At 56.7% G+C, this 17194-nt stretch overlaps 2 protein-coding genes across 11 annotated transcripts in view; both read left to right on the top strand.

The window, feature by feature from the left end:
* Window positions 1–5885, top strand: part of SPNS3 (SPNS lysolipid transporter 3, sphingosine-1-phosphate (putative)) — a 56051-nt gene extending 50166 nt beyond the window's left edge. For 2 of the 3 annotated variants that reach the window (XM_003131886.7, XM_084985566.1), the window contains 3 exons: window positions 3436–3534; window positions 3658–3829; window positions 5485–5885. In XM_003131886.7, the coding sequence (XP_003131934.5) occupies window positions 3436–3534; window positions 3658–3829; window positions 5485–5573 (360 nt within the window). In that variant the 3' untranslated portion in view covers window positions 5574–5885. Of the gene's footprint in view, window positions 1–3435; window positions 3535–3657; window positions 4167–5335 lie in introns of all 3 variants that reach the window. The other variant, XR_014821583.1, reaches the window with a different exon arrangement.
* SPNS2 (SPNS lysolipid transporter 2, sphingosine-1-phosphate) overlaps window positions 5485–17194 on the top strand; it is a 46621-nt gene continuing 34911 nt past the window's right edge. For 6 of the 8 annotated variants that reach the window (XR_014821560.1, XR_002337328.2, XR_014821562.1 and 3 more), the window contains exon 1: window positions 14674–15201. Coding sequence is in view for 3 of the 8 variants with exons in the window: in XM_021067703.2 (XP_020923362.1) it covers window positions 14832–15201 (370 nt within the window). In the remaining 5 variants the exon portion in view is untranslated. Of the gene's footprint in view, window positions 6850–14673; window positions 15202–17194 lie in introns of those variants that run through there. The other 2 variants (XR_014821558.1, XM_084985512.1) reach the window with 2 other exon arrangements.

A 17194-nucleotide genomic window follows, 5' to 3' on the forward strand; every position in this document is an offset into this window, starting at 1 on the left:
GAGAATCCAGATGCTTTGGGGAGAGACCTCAGGGGCTCTTCAGTGGTTCTTGGGCTTCACTGGGCATAAAGAGTCAGGTTTAGGGGAGCTGGTTACAGATGCAGCTTGCAGGTCTCTGTCCTCAGAGTCCGAGTCACCAGGTTGGGGCCCAGGGATCTGCGCTGCTAATGAAGGTCCCACGTGGTCCTGATCAGCCCGCTTCCTCTGCTCATGAACCCTCGCCGAGTTCAGACCAGCGCGGTCTCTCCAGGCGAGCTCCCCGCCTCCCCACACCTCCCGATGGGCTCTCCAGCTCCCTCCTAACCCTCATGTCTGTCCGGGGGGGCCCCCCTCTGGGTGGCCCAGAGCCAGCTCACCCGCCCCAGCCCTGGAGAGTGGAGCCGAAGGGGGGGGACTCCTCCCTCTCTGGGGTCTATCCTCTGGGGTCCTGGAATCCGGTCACCACCACCAGGCCCCCTCCCGCCTCCTCAGCAGATTCCCCCTCCCCCTGGGGGTCAGTGCCCTCCTGTCCTCCCTCCGTCCCTGTCTCCACGCTCCCCGGCTCTGCCTTCTGCCCCTAGGTGGCCGTCTGCTCACTTGTCTGTCTCACCCTCCCAGGGGTGTCTGGGTGAGGGGAGCGGGAACGTGAGGCAGGCTGCCAGGGTGCCAGCACCTGGTGGCTGCCACTCTGACTTTCTGCAGGCCCTTGATTGGCGCTAGTTATGCCCCAGGCTATAAAGGGAACAGCTCTTCTGAGAGTTAAGAACAGAGGTGTTTTTGTCTCAGAATAGAATGAGCCTGGAGTTTTGGGAACCCAGAAGCCTCTAAACCTCGAAAATTACCTGCTGGGCTCTCCAGCTGCTGGTGGGGCCCTGCCTTGGCCCCTGGCTCTGTAGAGACCCTGGGGACCCAGTACAGGCTGGGGCGGTGGTGGTGGGGGGGTGCAGCCCTACCTCTCCCACCACTGACAGCAGGGGCTGGTCTGGGTCCAGCACATGGGAGTTCCTAGGAGGGGAGGAGGGGGCCCTTCTCTGAGGGTTCGAGTGGCCCTGCCCCCTGCGCAGACTTTTTTGGACACGGAACCCACCTTCTAGGAGGCCCTGCCCTTCTGCCCAGAACCACCAGTGAGTAATCACATAATTATGGGGTGAGCAGGAAGCACTCGGGGAAGGTGCAAAGCTGTGGTCAGTTCCTTCTCAGGCCTGTTGGCAGGTCCTGGTGATGGGTGGGAGGCCTGGCTTCTCTCACCACCTGGGCAGAGTGGCTCAGTGCCAGTGACTCTGGGCTGGCTGGTCACCCTCAATGGTGACTCAGGCTCCTCTGCCCTCCCCACCCTCGGGCCTCCTGCCTCCACACCTTGGCTCACACTGTCCCGGTCGGGGTGCCCTTTCCTGCTCTCGCTGCCAGTTACCTGTTCGTGGGTTTGTGGAGCTAGGGGCACGCTTGTGCTCTGGGTCTTTCTCTCTGGATTCCAAACATGCTATAACAAATGCATAAATATTGTTGGAAAGACGCTCCTCGCTCCTATCAGCAGAGAGGTCAAAGGTCAGACCCTGGAGGAAAAGGCCTGGGAGCAAATCTCAGCCCTGCTATTTCCTGGCTGGGTGACCCTGGGTAAGTTACTCACCCTTTCTGTGGAGGGTTTCCTCATCTGGAACAGGTGGATAATAATCGTATCTCCCTCGTGCGTAGGTTGCCTGGATATATAATATATGTTTGTTTGTTTGTTTTTTGTCTTTTGTCTTTTTGCCTTTTCTAGGGCCGCTCCCTTGGCACATGGAAGCTCCCAGGCCAGGAGTCTAATCAGAGCTGCAGCCACCAGCCTATGCCAGAGCCACAGCAACGCCAGATCCGAGCCACGTCTGCGACCCACACCACAGCCCACGGCAACGCCAGATCCCTAACCCACTGAGCGAGGCCACGGATCGAACCTGCAAGCCCATGGTTCCCAGTCGGACCCGTCAACCACTGAGCCACGACGGGAACTCCATACATGTATTCTATATGTGCTTCCTTTTTATATATTCTCTATATGCTTCCTGTATGCATTTTGTGTATCTCATGCATACAGGAATGAATTAGGTGATTGTGTATATACATATGAGATATATAAAATGCATATAGGAAGCATCTAATAAATGTAAGGTATTATTATTATTACTGTTATCATTGTTATGCTTTTCTGGTGGGTTCAGGTTATGGACAACTAGTTCTTGGGGATGAGGCTCTGGGGTGGGGAGCTCCCCTGTGGCTGCCCTGCTGAGACCGTGTGACTGTGTGGCTTCTGCTTGAACTCCCTTCTTCTCACCCCTCCCCTTCCCTGCTGTAGCTCTGGGTTCTGGTGGGGTTTCTCCTGGATGGTTCTCCTTGACTCATTTAGTTGGCAAACTTTCAGTGAGTCCCCTCTGTGCCTGGCACCTTGCTGTACCCCAGGGACTGCAGGAGAAATTAGGCAGAGCTGTGCTGCTCGGATGATGTTGCAGTCAGGGGAGGTGGACAGAGACGGGACCCTTCCAGCGGTGGGGGAGATGTGTTCATTCGGGGTGCACACAAGGGCTGTGGGTGCCGAGGACAGGCACCTGAACTCTGGCAAGCTTCACAGAGGAGGTGACCCAAAGGTCAGTCGTGAAGGATAAATGGGGATGCTCCAGCTGGACCAGAGAGCGGAGGGCTCAGGAGGCAGAAGGCACAACGGGTTCAAATGCCCGGAAGCCTTCTGCCCCCACCCCCCACCCCGGAGTCACAGGGCTTTGGTTCAGACAGAGGTTCACATGTAGCCTCCAGGTCCCAGGTGAAGAATGACAATGCATGTCACCCTCCAGGCAGGTACCATTACCATGCCCTTGTGGGAGGAGGAGGCTGAGGCACAGAAAGGTCAAGTGACTCTCCCAAGTCACACAGCAGTGAGTGGGAATGGGGATTGGAATCCAGACAGTCTGACTCCACAATTCATACTAACCTTATCACCTCTTCCAAGGAGTTGTGTGGGCCTTTCCAGCAAGGCTGCCTTGGGTCTGTGCCCAGAGGGGCTTGGACTTCCCAAGAGAGGGGCCAGGCCCTCCGCACCCCCAGACCCGGGTGCCCACACAAGCAGACACAGGGCTGTGCACCCTCTCCTCAGCCCACGGCTCAGCTTGCTGCCTTCTGGGCCCCTGAGCAACCTGTCACTGTTGTCACAGCCATGCCTGGTCCCCCTGGTTCAAGAGCAAGCCCTCAAGAGGGGTGGCCCTCATCGGGGGCCTGGCATCTCCATCCCAGGGGGCCAGGGAGACGCCCTGAGCCTTGGAAGGGCCTGATGTCCTGGGGCTGGGGCTTCAGGCCTTGAGATCACTGATACCCTGCCAGTCTCTCGGCTGGCCGGTCACTCTGCCAGGCAGGTCCTTGGCAGGTAGGGAGCAGAGGTGCATATAAGGGGTACCTGCTCTCTGCCCTCAGTTGGGCTCTTGTGTTTTACAGTCCGTGGTGGTGCCCAGATGCCGGGGGACAGCAGAGGCGCTGCAAATCACTGTGATCCACGTTCTGGGAGACGCCGGCAGCCCCTACCTCACTGGACTTGTAAGGCTGGGTGGGTGGCAGGGCTCCAGGCATCCCTGTGTGGGGGACGAGAGGGCCTGGGGGAGGAACGGGGCACAAAGTCCCAGAGGCTGGCCTGGCAGACCCAGCCTTTGTCCTCTGCAGATCTCCAGTGCCCTGCGGGCCGCGCGCCCCGACTCCTACCTGCAGCGCTTCCTCAGCCTTCAACAGAGCTTCCTGTGTTGCGTCTTCGCCATCGCCCTGGGTGGTGGCTGCTTCCTGCTGACTGCGCTGTACCTGGAGAGAGACCAGGCCCAGGTTGGGCAGCCTGGCACAGGTACCTCCACCCCTCGCATGCATGCCAGGCTCAGGGCTGATCCCGTAGGAGCAAAGAGCACTGGCCACCCACTCCATGAGCCCCTGGCCAGTTGATTTGTTCCTTCATTCATTTATTCACGCATTCAAAAGTAGTTGTCAGGAGTTCCTGTTGTGGCTCAGCAGGTTAAGAACCTGACTAGTATCCATGAGGATGCGGGTTTGATCTCTGGCCTCGCTCAGTAGATTAAGGGTCCAGCGTTGCCACAAGCCGCAGCGTAGGTCGCAGATGTGGCTCAGCTCCCACATTGCTGTGGCTGTAGTGTAGGCCGGCAGCTGCAGCTCCGATTCCATCCCTAGCCTGGGAACGTCAGTGTGCCATACCTGTGGCCCTAAAAAGAAAAACAAAAAAAAGTTATCATGCCTTGACTATATGCCAGGCAAGGTCACAGATGCTAGGGGGTGAATGCCAAGTCCAAGCCCTCATGACGGTGAAATGACAAAGAAACCAAGAGAAGATGCAAAAGACAGAAAGCAGGAAAGAAGGGAGAGAGAAACTGGTGGGGGCAGGCTGCAGTTTCTGAAGAGGTGGCCAGACAGGTCCTCACTGTGCAGGATTTGGAGGGGGACTGAGTCATGCAGGTATCTGGGGAAAGGTGCTCCCAGCTGAGGGAAGAGCTAGTGCAAAGGCCCTGAGGTAGGAAAGTACCTGATGTATTTCAGGACCGGCAAAGAGGCCAGTGTGGCTGGAGCAGGAGTGAGGGGGCCAGTGGTAGAGACTGGGGAGGGTAATGGGGTCAGAGCATGGGGGTTTGCAGGCTTTTGTAGGAAGCGAGGCCTTCATTTTGAGTGAAATAGGAGCATCTGTGGATTTTCCAGTGGACAAGCTTCAGGGGGTCTGATTTACATTGTTGCACCACTCTGGCTGCTCTGTTGAGAACAGACTGTAGGGGGTCAGCATTGATGCAGGAGGCTCTGTGGTCATCAGAGGAGAGCAGTGGGTGCTGGCCTTGACAGTGGGGAGAAGGAGTTGGATCTGGAATTTATTTTTATGTTTTTTATTTTTTGTTTTGTCTTTTTGCCATTTCTTGGGCCTCTCTCGTGGCATATGGAGGTTTCCAGGCTAGGGGTTTTAATCGGAGCTGTAGCCGCTGGCCTACACCAGAGCCTCAGCAACTCAGGATCCGAGCCATTTCTGCGGCCTACACCACAGCTCATGGCAATGCCAGATCCTTAACCCACTGAGCAAGGCCAGGGATTGAACCCGCAACCTCATCGTTCCTAGTTGGATTTGTTAACCACTGAGCCACGACGGGAACTCCTGGAATCTATTTTGAAAACAGAAGCTAGAGGAGTAATGAACCCGACTAGCGTCCATGAGGATGCAGGTTTGATCCCTGGCCTTGCTTAGTGGGTTAAGGATCTGACATGACCATGAGCTGTAGAGTGGATCACAGACATGGCTTGGATCTGGTGTTGCTGTGGCTGTGGTGTAAGCTGGCAGCTACAGCTCTGATTTGACCCCTAGCCTGGGAACTTCTGTGTGCCAAAGGTGTGGCCTTAAGAAGGCAAAAAACAAACAAACAAAAAAACCCAGAAGCTAGAGGATTTCCTGACAGACTGTGCCCGAGCACCTTCTGCCTCCTTTGGGGCTGGCTGAGCTCCTTCTTCCCACAGGGACCTGCGACAGCAAGCACGTGGACAGCAAGGCCAAGGAGAGCCAAAGCCTACTTCCTGGCACAGAGTCCTCCAGAGAGGACCCCTGAGGCCCCTGCCCTGCAGCCGGGAGGTCCCACCCAGCCTGCCTGTACCCCCAGCGGGCAGCCTCCACTGTATCAGTGCCTCTGCCCACCTTTGGCTGTGGCTCAGGGACCCTGGCTGAGCTGCACCTGCCACTTCTTCACTCCGGGCTAGAGAGCTGGCAGCCCCTGCCATGGGGCTGGGAATTGAGCTGTCAGCACCCTCCGCAGGAGGCCTGAGCCTATGCCTGCACCCAGCACGAGGCTGCTCCAGCCCGGGGTCCTCGGCCTGGCTGCCAGCGGGCCCGATTAAAGTGTGGCCAGTACAAAGCCCATGGATCTAGGCCTGTAGACAGTCGTGTTATTTATAGCCTCAAGGTGTCTCTGCTGGGACTGGAAGAGGGAGAGGAGGAGGTGGGCAGTCTGGGTGCCCGCGGATGCAGGGCTGCCACTGTAGAAACCAAGGGGGCTGCTGGGCATCGGTCTCCAGGCATCTCCACCCTGGGCTGCCCACTCTGACCCCGTCTCCCCACTCTGCAGGGCCAGAAGAGCCCAAGATCCCGCTCCGTGCGAGTTCATCCTCTGAACAAAAGGTGGGGCTGAATCGGTGGTCCTGAAGATAGGTTCTCCTCAGGTGCTGGGGCATGGGTGTGGCTGCAAGATCTGGGGGACACTCAGAGGAGCGCCCCCACCTGCACAGACCTGGCTACCCCAGAACCATGCTCGGGGGCTCGCGTGGCTGGGCCTGAGTGCCCTGTTCTGCATCCTGGCCCCCTCCCCCGTGGGGAGGGCTGGTTCGATGGGACTCATACTTGCTCCTGGGTTCGGAGCAGCTGGGCGCAGTGGGCCCTGCAGGAGATCAACAGCTTCCAGGCGGGCAGCAGTGGGAAGGCATGTTCTTTCTGCCATGAGCATAAGCGTCTCTCCCCCTCCCCTGGTGCCCAGCCAGGCAGTCACTCTTCACTCACTGATCACCGCCTCTGCTGTGCCCGGCTGGGCCTGCCTCGCAGCAGCTGTGGGCAGAGCAGTGATCCAGACTCACGCTCACCTCCGGACCCTTGTTTGCTCCATCTTGGCCCCCTAGAGTGTCCTCCCTGCCCCTTGGGGTTGGGTGGAACAAGATCCAGGAGCTGAGACTCTCCAACTGAGCCCACACCTGCCCTCCCCCACCCCAAGTCTCAACCCTCCCTCAGAGGCAACCATCACCAGCCCGACCAGCCCCTCAATCCACGATCTGACACTGGGAGCTCATGAAACGGGCTGCCTCTGAAGTCAGAAGAAAGAGGATCCATGAGGATGCTTGGTAAGGGTTCTGTACCCAATTACAATGTGGGTACGGGAGGGAGGGGGACATTCTCTCAGGCAATTCTCTGACCCCAGCTGAGTGTCCTACACACCAACTTCATTCTGACATGTCTCCCCGGGGGTAGTAGCATCAGGTTCCACAGGTTAAGGGGTCAATCCCACAAGATACCCCTGCTACCCCTGCCCCGCACTTCAGATGCTCATCACAAGTCCAAGCTGTGACTGGCTCGAATGCCAAGCTTCTCACAGCCCCTTCCTTGGGTCCCGTTAATATGCTAGAGAACGCAGGAAGTTCATTCACTCACTGGAGTGCTGAGATTTATTATAAAGGAGGTAACTTGGGAATAGCCAGGTGGGAGAGATGCAGAGGATGGGGCCTGGGGAAAGGGGGTGGAGCCTCTTCGCCTTCTCCAAGAGCCCCTCTCCCCAGACACCCATGTGTTCACCAAGCCGGAAGCTCTCTGAACTCAGTCCTTTTGGATTTTATGGAGGCTTCATGACTTAGGCACGATTGATTAGACCATCGGCCGTTGGCGATTGACCTCAATTTCCAGCTCTCCCCTCCCCGGAGGTGGTTGGGGTGGGGTAGGACTGTGTGTTCCAACCTTTCAAGCACAAGGCTGGCTCTCTGGCAACCAGCCTTATCCTTAGGTGAGGTCCAAAAGTCACCTCCTTGACAAACAAGATACTTTCAAGGGCTCTCATCCCCTAGGAAACTCCAAGGGTTTTAGGAGCTCTGCCAGAAACAAGACAAAGACCAAATATATATATTTCTTACTATAAATCCCAATATCATACTTGGTTTCTCCTGAGAAGGAGGCAGTCTGTCTGAGCGGGATCCACTTGGGCCGCTTCCTATCCTCTCGGGGCTTCAGGTGCCCCAGCTATAGTTAAGAGGTGTGTTGAATGTGCTTTTTGTAGCTCAGGCTGCATGTGACTTCCCACGAGCTGGGTCTAGATCCCCAGGAGCCCAGCTCCAGGGTCTGAGCCTTCTTCCGTGCGGTCCTGGGAAGGACCTCTGTGAGCCTCACCTCCTGGGAACCGGGTGAAGGCCTCCCAAGAGTCATCAGCCACCCCCACCTCCCCTACCCGAGAGAGAGTCCAGTGATGGGAGAAAGATCAGAATCCTCACTGATGCCAGTTCCAGAAGTGTGCTGGTATTAAGCGGGTGCCCTTGATGCTGTGACATCACAGCCCTAGAAAAAACAGGGAAACTCTTGGCTGGGCCAAGTGAAGCACACCTGTGGGCAGAAGAGGGAGTTATATCCCTCAGAAGCTTCGAGAAAGTGGCTTAGGAGTTGGTGAAGTAAATAGCCGGAGAAGGTGTGGGGAAGGGAACTTCTGGAGGAGGGAACGGGACAGGCAAAGGTGCAGAGGCTGAGGCAGAAGAGAGAAGATGGGTCAGGGAAGGGTGTGTGTGGTTGGAGAGGAGGGTGTGTGTGTGTTTCAGGGGAGAGAGACGAGGCGGGAGAGACTGGCTGGGACCAGAGGGCTCAGATGCCCACTGAGGAGCTGGGGCTTGAATCCTGTAATCAGGGTATCTCCTTCTGGCTCAAGTGCATTCTGGGCTTTGGGTTGCCAGGCAGGGCGGGGTGGTGCTTTCTGTGACTGAGCTAGACAAAAGGCCCTGCCAGGAGGTTATAGGATGTTATCATCCGAAGTGTTTGGAGCGGGGGCGGGAGCTCTGGGGCTGGCGGACTCGGGCAGGGAGAAACTGGCATCTGTTCTGCAACCCACCCAAGCCCCAGCTGTACTCAGCTCCCACCCCCGACCTCACTGGGGCCAGTCGCTCACACCTCACTGGGCTGAGGTCACAGGTGTAGGTCTATGACAGCCTGGCCACTCAGGCTAGGCAGGCTGAGTGGTCCATGGAACTCCCCTTTCTGGCCAAAGGGGCACTGGCTGGGTAATCCCAGTCCCTGATGCTCTAGACTCAGTTGCCGGGAATGTTGATGGTGGAATACGCTGCTGACCTGTTCACTTAATGTGTTAATTGCTCTTCCTGGACACACGTGGCATTCCTGCTCCCAGGTGTCATCCAGGTATGCAGGTGTGCCCGTCAGTGTGCGTGTGTCCGTGCATGCTCCTTTTTCTGTTGATGTGTGAGCATGTGAGGAGATGTTTATAGGGTGGGGATGATAAAACGCTTCTTCCACCCTGACCTCAGGCTTGGAGGGTTGAGCAAGTGCATCGAGATGGTCACCCTAATCCTGGCTTTGTCCCCCTGAAACACCAGACACCAGTCTGTTTCACTTCCTGCAGTGTCTTCTTTCCTTCATGCCTGGTGGGCCAGTGAGCTCGTTTGGTTTGATGCTGCTGCAGGAGGCAACCGGAGGTTGCTGGAGCCAAGCTTTATCTGACAGAGGGAGGCCTGCGATGCCCGTGTTCCTTCTGTGTGCCACAGAAGCTGATACCTTAAGTAGGAAAGAGATTTGTCGAAGCATATAGGGAGCTCACAGAATCTCTGGGAAGATTGGAGATTCAGGATTCAGGGCTCGTGGGCCATCTTATGGGGGAAGGGGGGGCGGGCATCTTCACCAGAGCGCCAGACAATTTTTCTCTATTCTCTACTCAAGATTTAAAGCCCTGGATGGGAGACTTGAATTGGATCCTACACTCATGCCTTGATTTATAGCTCCATTAAGACCAGGAGAGCAGGGTGTAATTAGTAAGGGAAATGGACACTGAGCATCACAAATAAAACAGCAAGGAAAGAAAAGAAAAGACCCCCCAAAACACACCAAACCAAAGACTATGATCTTGGGCAGGCCACTGGCCTTCTGTCAGAGGTAGCCTCTCCATGGGACAGAGGAGCTGGACTCAGTGTCCTTCAAGAGATACTTCATTTCCGATAGTCTGAGTCTATGATCAAAGGAGATCGAAGCTTCTATAATTCAGAAAGTGTTAAAAATGTTCAAACGACAGAACAGGAGCTTCCGTGTTAATGGGGACTCAGAGCCATCTGTTCTGATCAGGAGAGAGAGGCAGAGATGAAGCATTCTGAGCGAACCTCATGAGGCAGGCCCAGGCTGGGGGCGGAGGGGCGCTGACGAGTCCCCAGCTTGACGACAGCAGCAGCAGAGAGGAGGTGTCCTTTCCCCACCTGTGGCTGGTGACCAGTGGAGAAGGTATTCGAAGGGTGGAGGCAAATGGCCCATGGAGGCTGATGGAGGGCAGCCAGTCAGGGAGAACATGCCTTTCCCAGAGAGGCCAGGAGAGGAATCTGGCTGGCTTCTGAGTCACACAGAGCAACAGCTACATGATGCAAATCAGCACACACTTCCTAAGCACCTGCTAAATGTCATTTACTCATTCGATCAACAAACATTCTCTGAGCACCTCCTCTGTTCTGGACTGCGGAGATGAATCAGACAGGGTATAAGCCCTCAAGGCTCACGGTCTATTGTGGGGCTGGTGGAGGGGAGTGGTGGACTCATGTACAAATCTCATCAACACAATGAGTTCAGGATGATGGAGGGAGACACAGGTTACTCAAGTAGCCTAGAGGAGGAAGTGACAATTTAAACAAGCAGGTCAGGGAGGACTTCCTGGAGGAAGCTATGTCTCTGCTGGGTTTCTGAAGGACAAGTTGGACGAGGGAGCTAGGTAAGTAGCATAGGCAGAACAGGACTGAAAAGCCAGGGGAGGGGGTTGCCCAGGTGACGCTCTCCGTGGTCCTGAACCATCGTCGTGTTAGTAGGACAAGGACTTTTGTGTTGAGGGGAGAGAGGGCCTATAGACAAGTGCCCCAAATTCCTGCCACTCCTCTGGGCTCCAGGAAGTATTGTAACTATGAGTGAGTTCAGGGAGCTCCATTTTCAGTGTAGATGCGTGTAATTTTAAGAGGCGGTAGGATCTGAGGCTGGAGATTAGCCCGAGTCTCAAAGAGTTGTTTGGAGATTCTGTTAAGAAACTTCGGTATTTGTAATCCTATAGGCAGTGGGGAGACATGGCAAGGTTTGTGCAAGGTACTGATGGGATCATATGTGTGGATTTAGAAATGGATTGGTGGAATTCTCTTGTGATGCAGTGGTTCTCTTGTCACTGCAGCAACTTGGGTCACTGCTGTAGCATGGGTTTGATCCCTGGCCTGGGAACTTTCCTATGTCATGTTCATAGCCAAAAAAGAAAAAAAGAAAGCTGGTGGCAAGAAATATGGAGAAAAGATTGGAAGGGAATGTTAGGGCAGGTCGTGTTGAGCTTTAAAAGGATCCAAGTGAGATACGGAGAGGTTTGAGCTAAGTCAATGAACAACGGAGACACTGGGAGATATTAAAGAGAAAAAAATGGACAGGCCCTAGAGGTGGGAATTGAGGGAAAAGAAAGGATCCCAGATGGTCCCAGGTTTCCATCGTCGTGGCCAAGTGGATGATGCAACTGTTTGCCAAGAGATAAATGATGCTGGGTGGGAGCGGGTTTAGGGGAAAGGTGATGAGTTCAGTTTTGGATGTGCTGAGTTTAAGGTGCTAGCGGCTTTCTGGGGGAAGTGAGCAGGAGACCTAGTGCTTGGAGATGAGGCCACATCTAGAGATGGAGGCTGGGGTGTCCTGGGCGTGAGGATGACTGTGGAAGCCCAAGCATGGGTGAGAGGCTGCCAGGGGAGAATGTGCCATGTGAGAAGGGAGGAGCCTGAGGCTGAACCTTGGAGACACTCCCCTGTAGGGAGATGGGCAGAGGGGAGGTGGATCGAGCTCCCAGTTAGCAGCCAGTGTCTCTCAGAGTGTGTCCTGCAAAGCTGTAGTCATCCGACAAGGTGTTCTGTGGTCAAGTACACATGGGGACATGGCAGCACGTAGCTCCCACGGGAGATTCTTAATGTACACTTTCAGGTTAAAGGCTCTCAAGAGTTCCTTGGTAAGGGAGTTCCCATTGTGGCGCAGTGGAAATGAATCAGACTAGGAACCATGAGGTTTCGGGTTCGATCCCTGGCCTTGCTCAGTGGGTTAAGGATCTGGTGTTGCCGTGAGCTGTGGTGTAGATCACAGACACGACTCGGATCTGATGTTGCTGTGGCTGTGGTGTAGGCTGGCAGCTGTAGCTCTGATTAGACCCCTAGCCTGGGAACCTCCATATGCCATGGGTGCGGCCCTAAAAAGACAAAAGACAAAAAGAAAAAAAAGTTCCTCGATAAGGACACCTACTTCCATATGTTTACCCCACCATTTCCCAAATATACTTGCTCTTGGGACACTGGCCACTGATGTCCTGTGCCCTGCTTGTTTTGAAGTTATGGTCTAGACCTAATGAAAATATTAGAAGGCCCTCAAGCCATCATTGGGTTCAGCCTCCCATTATGTCGATGCGGGAGCTCTGTCCAGGAGACGCTAAGAGCAGCTTTGTGGGCCAGTAGATTAGGGGATTAGGGGGTAAACATGCCTGGGTTTAGTACAAGCCCCATTGTTCACTAGGTATGTGACCTTTAGCAGATTATTTCTCTTCCCTGGCTCTCAGTGTCCTTTTTGGTGAGATGTAGCTGTAGCTGATGGTCCCATGACACTGGCAGAGGCTCTCAGGAGGCCCCAGGGACTCACCCAGGGTCACAAAGCCCAAAAGGACTTATTGTTCTCCCCACCACCCTGGCCTTGGTAGCCTCATATCCCCCTCAAAGACCCACTCTAGAGAGTGCCTTTGAGTTAAAACCCCAGAAAAACCCACAAGAGTGGGGATAGCTGGCTTGCTTGGTGGCAGCTCAGAAGTCCCCCCAATTTGAAAGGCTCAAATCTCTGCCATCTTCCCCTGCTCCAGAGCCTACTCAGTGGTGGAAAGGCAGTGTCATGGGAAGGGAATGCTTCCCTTTCTGGTCAAGGGCTAAAACTGCTCCCCAGGCAGGCCTGTGGCTGACAGGATGAGTAGGAGTTCCCCTGTGGCACAGGGGTTAAGGATTGGCATTGTCTCTGCAGCAGCTCAGGTTACTGCTGTAGTGTGGGTTCGATCCCTGGCCTAGGAACTTCCACATGCCACTAGTGCGGCCAAAAAAAAAAAAAAAAAGAGAGAGTGAAGAAAAAAAAGATAAAAGAAAGGATAAAGAATTTGAGCGAGTGGGAAGAGGACCATGGGGCCATGAGTTTAGGCCTACAGCCATGGCTGTGTTTCCTTCACAGCTGGACAGTCCCACAGCTGGGCACTGTCCTCTGGCTGGCACCATCACACAGTTATGAAGGTCAGTGCCAGGGCTCAATCCCAACCTCATGGAGTTCTTAGGTCTGTCCTCGCCTGTTTAATCACCTGTCATCCTGGGCCCCCAGTGGAACTCCCCCCATGCAGCTTTGCAGGCCTGCACACTCCGCAAGCTGGAAAGAGGCAGCAGGGCAGCTTTCAGAATGAAACCTGTTTTCCTAACTCTCCCGTCACAGTCATTCATACCCAACACGAGGAAGCATATTTTTAGTCACTTTGCAGAATTTATACACCTCGAAGGTGCCAAGAAACACCAGCTTCGGGATTAACTTTGCTCACAAGAGACAGTGGGGCAGGAGTGGTGGTGGGGGGTGCCTCGTGCTGTGTCACCTGTTGGCTATGCTATGACTCACTGTGGCCGACACCTTCATGAGATGCACCTGCCCATGGACGTGGCATCTGGAGCAGCCTGCAGTGGGAATGGAGATCCCAGCCCAGGCCAACAACCAACCTGGGTCAGTGCCAGCCCTACCACCAACTAGCTGCTTATCGACAGTGGGGTCATTTCTGGGGCCCAGACGGAGTAATTCTGGTTTGCGAGGCTCTGTCTAGTTCTAACATTCTGTCCTCAGCACTTTGTCCAGGGTGTTCATTTCCGTCGAAGGCACAAATGAATGGGGGATGGAGCTTCCCAGAACCACAGCCCCTCTGAGATGGATGAGAGTGGAGGTTATGGCCCTGAATACAAAAGCTACCCAACCACTCTCCACGGGAGACAGGGCTTCCTGCTCCCCCAAGGGGGACTGACCACCCCGAGACTTTCAGACCTCTATCCTCCTCCTTACCCCAGAGAGGAAACAGACTCAGTTAGGGGTCTTGCCCAGGGTCAGGCCACACATCAGGGCTGAGCTGGGCTAGGACCCAGCCTCCTGTCTCCCATTCATGGGTCTCTCCATTCCTCTCTGCACTGCTGAAGTCTGATGCTTGCGGTTGCAGCGCCTTCAGGAGAGAAGGCCCCTTTTTACTGCCCTGTGTCTGAGGGCCCCAGGTGGAACCCTGGCTCTCTCTGCCAGGGGCTGCCTCTCTGTGGGGCTGGAGTAGGGTCTCGGCGTGCACACAGACCTCCAGCCCTCAGAGGGAGGTTGGGGGCTGGATCTGAGTTTCCCTGAGGCGGGCGACATAGACTTCTGTGTCTGCTGGAGGCTTGGGTCCTGGGCCGAGCCCCCACCGGTTCTTATGCAGCCCTCCCTGACACTGATTAAATCATGGCGGGTGAGTAGCTGCTGGAGCGGCCATGGGCTCTCCTACTGGCGCTCCTGACAACTGAGACCGTCTCTCCAGGATGTCCACATGCCTGAGCTCGAGCCCTCAGCTCTCTCCGAGTCTCCGCCGAGGGGGGGAGTCGGGAGGGAGGGCGTTGAGTAGGTGCTGGGGAGTCCTGCTTCCCGCACGCTGCTTCCCGCTCCGTAGCTCCCCACAAACCCCCTTCGGGTCCTCGCCAGCCTCCGCGGCCGCACAGCTCCGGCGTGACTGCGCCCCCATCGGGCGGGAGGGGCTCTGCGGTCCGCACCCCCCTCCGCCCCCCGGGGCAGCACGTGCGGGGCGGGGCTGTGGCCCGAGCCCGGGGCTGATTGGGCGCAGGCCTGGTGGGCGGGGCCGGACCGCAGCTGTCAGAGCCTCAGCAGCGACCGCGGTGCATCGGGCTGAAACGGTGGCAGCGCCGCAGCCGGGACCGGAGCGCAGGAGCCGACGGGGCCCAGCCGGGATGGTGCAGCAGCGGCTCCGCGGTGCACACACGCACTGAGTGGGCCCAAGCTGGGCCCCGCGCCCCCCGCGCCCCCCGCCGCCCCGATCCCGGCCGGCATGATGTGCCTGGAATGCGCCTCGGCGGCGGCGGGCGGCGCGGAGGAGGAGGAGGCGGACGCGGAGCGGCGGCGCCGGCGCCGGGGGGCGCAGCGAGGAGCTGGCGGTGGTGGTTGCTGCGGGGCGCGGACAGCGGGCGCCGCTGGAGTCGCGACCGCCGACGATGAGGTGCAGACGCTGTCGGCCAGTGTGAGACGGGCCCCTTCCGGACCCCCCAGCACTCCCAGCACCCCAAGCTGCGCAGCCGCTGCCAAGGGCCCGGGCGCACAGCAGCCCAAACCAGCCAGCTTGGGCCGCGGGCCGGGAGCAGCCGCCGCCATCCTCAGCTTGGGCAACGTGCTCAACTACCTGGACAGGTACACCGTAGCAGGTGAGCGAGGGCCCCACCCAGCCCAAGAACCAGGACCCTCTGCCTCGAGGTACCTCGAGGAGCCTTTGGTCCCAGGCCCCCTATATCTAAGCCTTTCATGAGGTCTCTAAAGGCCCTCTGTTCAGGCACAACTAGGCAAGTGATGCCCCGAGACCCACCGGTCTAATCCGGGGACCGCCCGCGCACCCCTGAACCAGGGGTTAGGGGAGTCCCCACCCCTGGAGTAGCCCGCGCGTCCTCTCCAGCCCTTCACGTCCCTTTCGTTGTCCTCTTCTCTGAGAGAGTCTCCTTTGCGGCTCTCTGCCTTCTGGCCTCCGTGCCCTCTCCCGCCCCAGCCTCAGGTTCCCGGGCCTCTCCTCCCCTTCCCCCAGCCCGGGCGGTCTGTGGGTCCCGGAGCCCGTCAGTTCCTTCCTTCCTCCGCCGCCTCCACTCCCCTGCGTGCGTGCGGCGAGTGCGCGCGCCCCTTGCGGGTGTGCGCCAGGGGAGACTAAGTGTGTGCGCGCGGGCGGCGCGGCTGTGTGTGTGAGCCTGAGAGCGCGTGGCTGACAAAGGCTTGGGGCTGCGGGGAGCGGAGGGAGGGGCGGGGCGGGTCCGCGGCGCCTGGGGACCCAGGATGCGGTTTGCAGCTGGCCCTGGCTAGAGGCCTGAAGACGCCTCCCCCTGTTGTATGTCGCTTGGGGCCTGCGTTAGGGCGCAGGCCACTAGGGCTAGAGAGGGGCTGCCACAATCCTCTGTGAGCATCTCTGGGGACCAGCCTTGGGGAGCGGGTGGAGGTCGATAAGAACAACTGAGTTCTTGTCCTGGATTTTCTTCTCTTGTGCTTGGTGTGTGACCTTGGGCGGATCTTAGCGTGTGTTTAGGTCTGATTCCCCGTTTGTGAGATGGTTGATCCCCGGGCCCTTTGGGGATGCAAGGGCATTCTGGGATTCCAGTCTCCTGGCTCCCCTCCCAGTGCTGGGGGGGGGGCGGTCTGTGAGTAGGGACTTCCCCTGAATTCCCTAAATTGAGCTTCTCTTCTGTGGGAAGGGTGCAGCTTTCAGAGAACAGGACTTTGGCCAGGGTAGTCTGTGCCATAGAAGAGCAGTGACTGTGTACCTGGCATGCTGGCCCAGAACCTGCCTAACCGCAACTTAGTCAAATCTGGAACTTGAGAAGAAGAAGAAGAAAAAAAAAAAAAAAAAAATAGCGGGAGGAATTTTGGGCAGACTGTAAAGAGAACTTTATGCCCATGGAGAGAGGAGAGCCCTAGTAAAACCATATGCCCCCTGGGTCCCCTTCCCCAGGACTCGGTCTCCCTTTCTGTTGATGAGGGTTCGTGTCAAGTGGAAGGGAGAACACTGATGGGAAAGCAGAGGCTTCCCTTAACCCCACTTCCACTTTCTTTTCTTCTTCTGTTTTTCCTAGAGCCGCACTGGAGGCATATGGAGGTTCCCAGGCTAGGGGTCTGATAGGAGCTGTAGCCATCGGCCTATACCAGAGCCACAGCAACACAGGATCCAAGCCACGTCTGTGACCTACACCACAGCTCAGGGCAATGCTGGATCCTTAACCCACTGAGCAAGGCCAGGGATCGAACCCGCAACCTCATGGTTCCTAGTGGGATTCGCTAACCACTGAGCCACGATGGGAACTCCACTCCTACTTTCAAAAGCCTTCATTTCTTTGTCCCTCCCTGCAGAGAGTTGGAAGTGGGTATCAGGGACACCAGTTTCTGGGTCAAGCTGTTCCCTGGGGGCTCTTACTTTGGTTGGCGAGCAGGGACACCCAGCACCACCCAGGTGTACCAGCCCCCGTCATGCATATGCCATGCTGCCTGGGACCTGGGAGCGTAGGTGCCACCCTAAAGTGGGAAGAGGTCAGAGGCCATCGGAGGCCTGTAATTAGTCCAACATTGACTTTGCACATGGATGGGGGAAACCGAAGCCTTTGTTCAAGATGGCCTGGAGAGGATACAGCAAAGCTGGTGTTAGATGTACCTGTTTCCCTCGCAGCT

Source organism: Sus scrofa, chromosome 12 (assembly GCF_054392235.1).
Source record: "Sus scrofa isolate SSC_HxYL_T2T_F1_AM1 chromosome 12, Sscrofa_HxYL_maternal_Yorkshire_Landrace_v2.0, whole genome shotgun sequence".
Classification (NCBI taxonomy): domain Eukaryota; kingdom Metazoa; phylum Chordata; class Mammalia; order Artiodactyla; family Suidae; genus Sus; species Sus scrofa.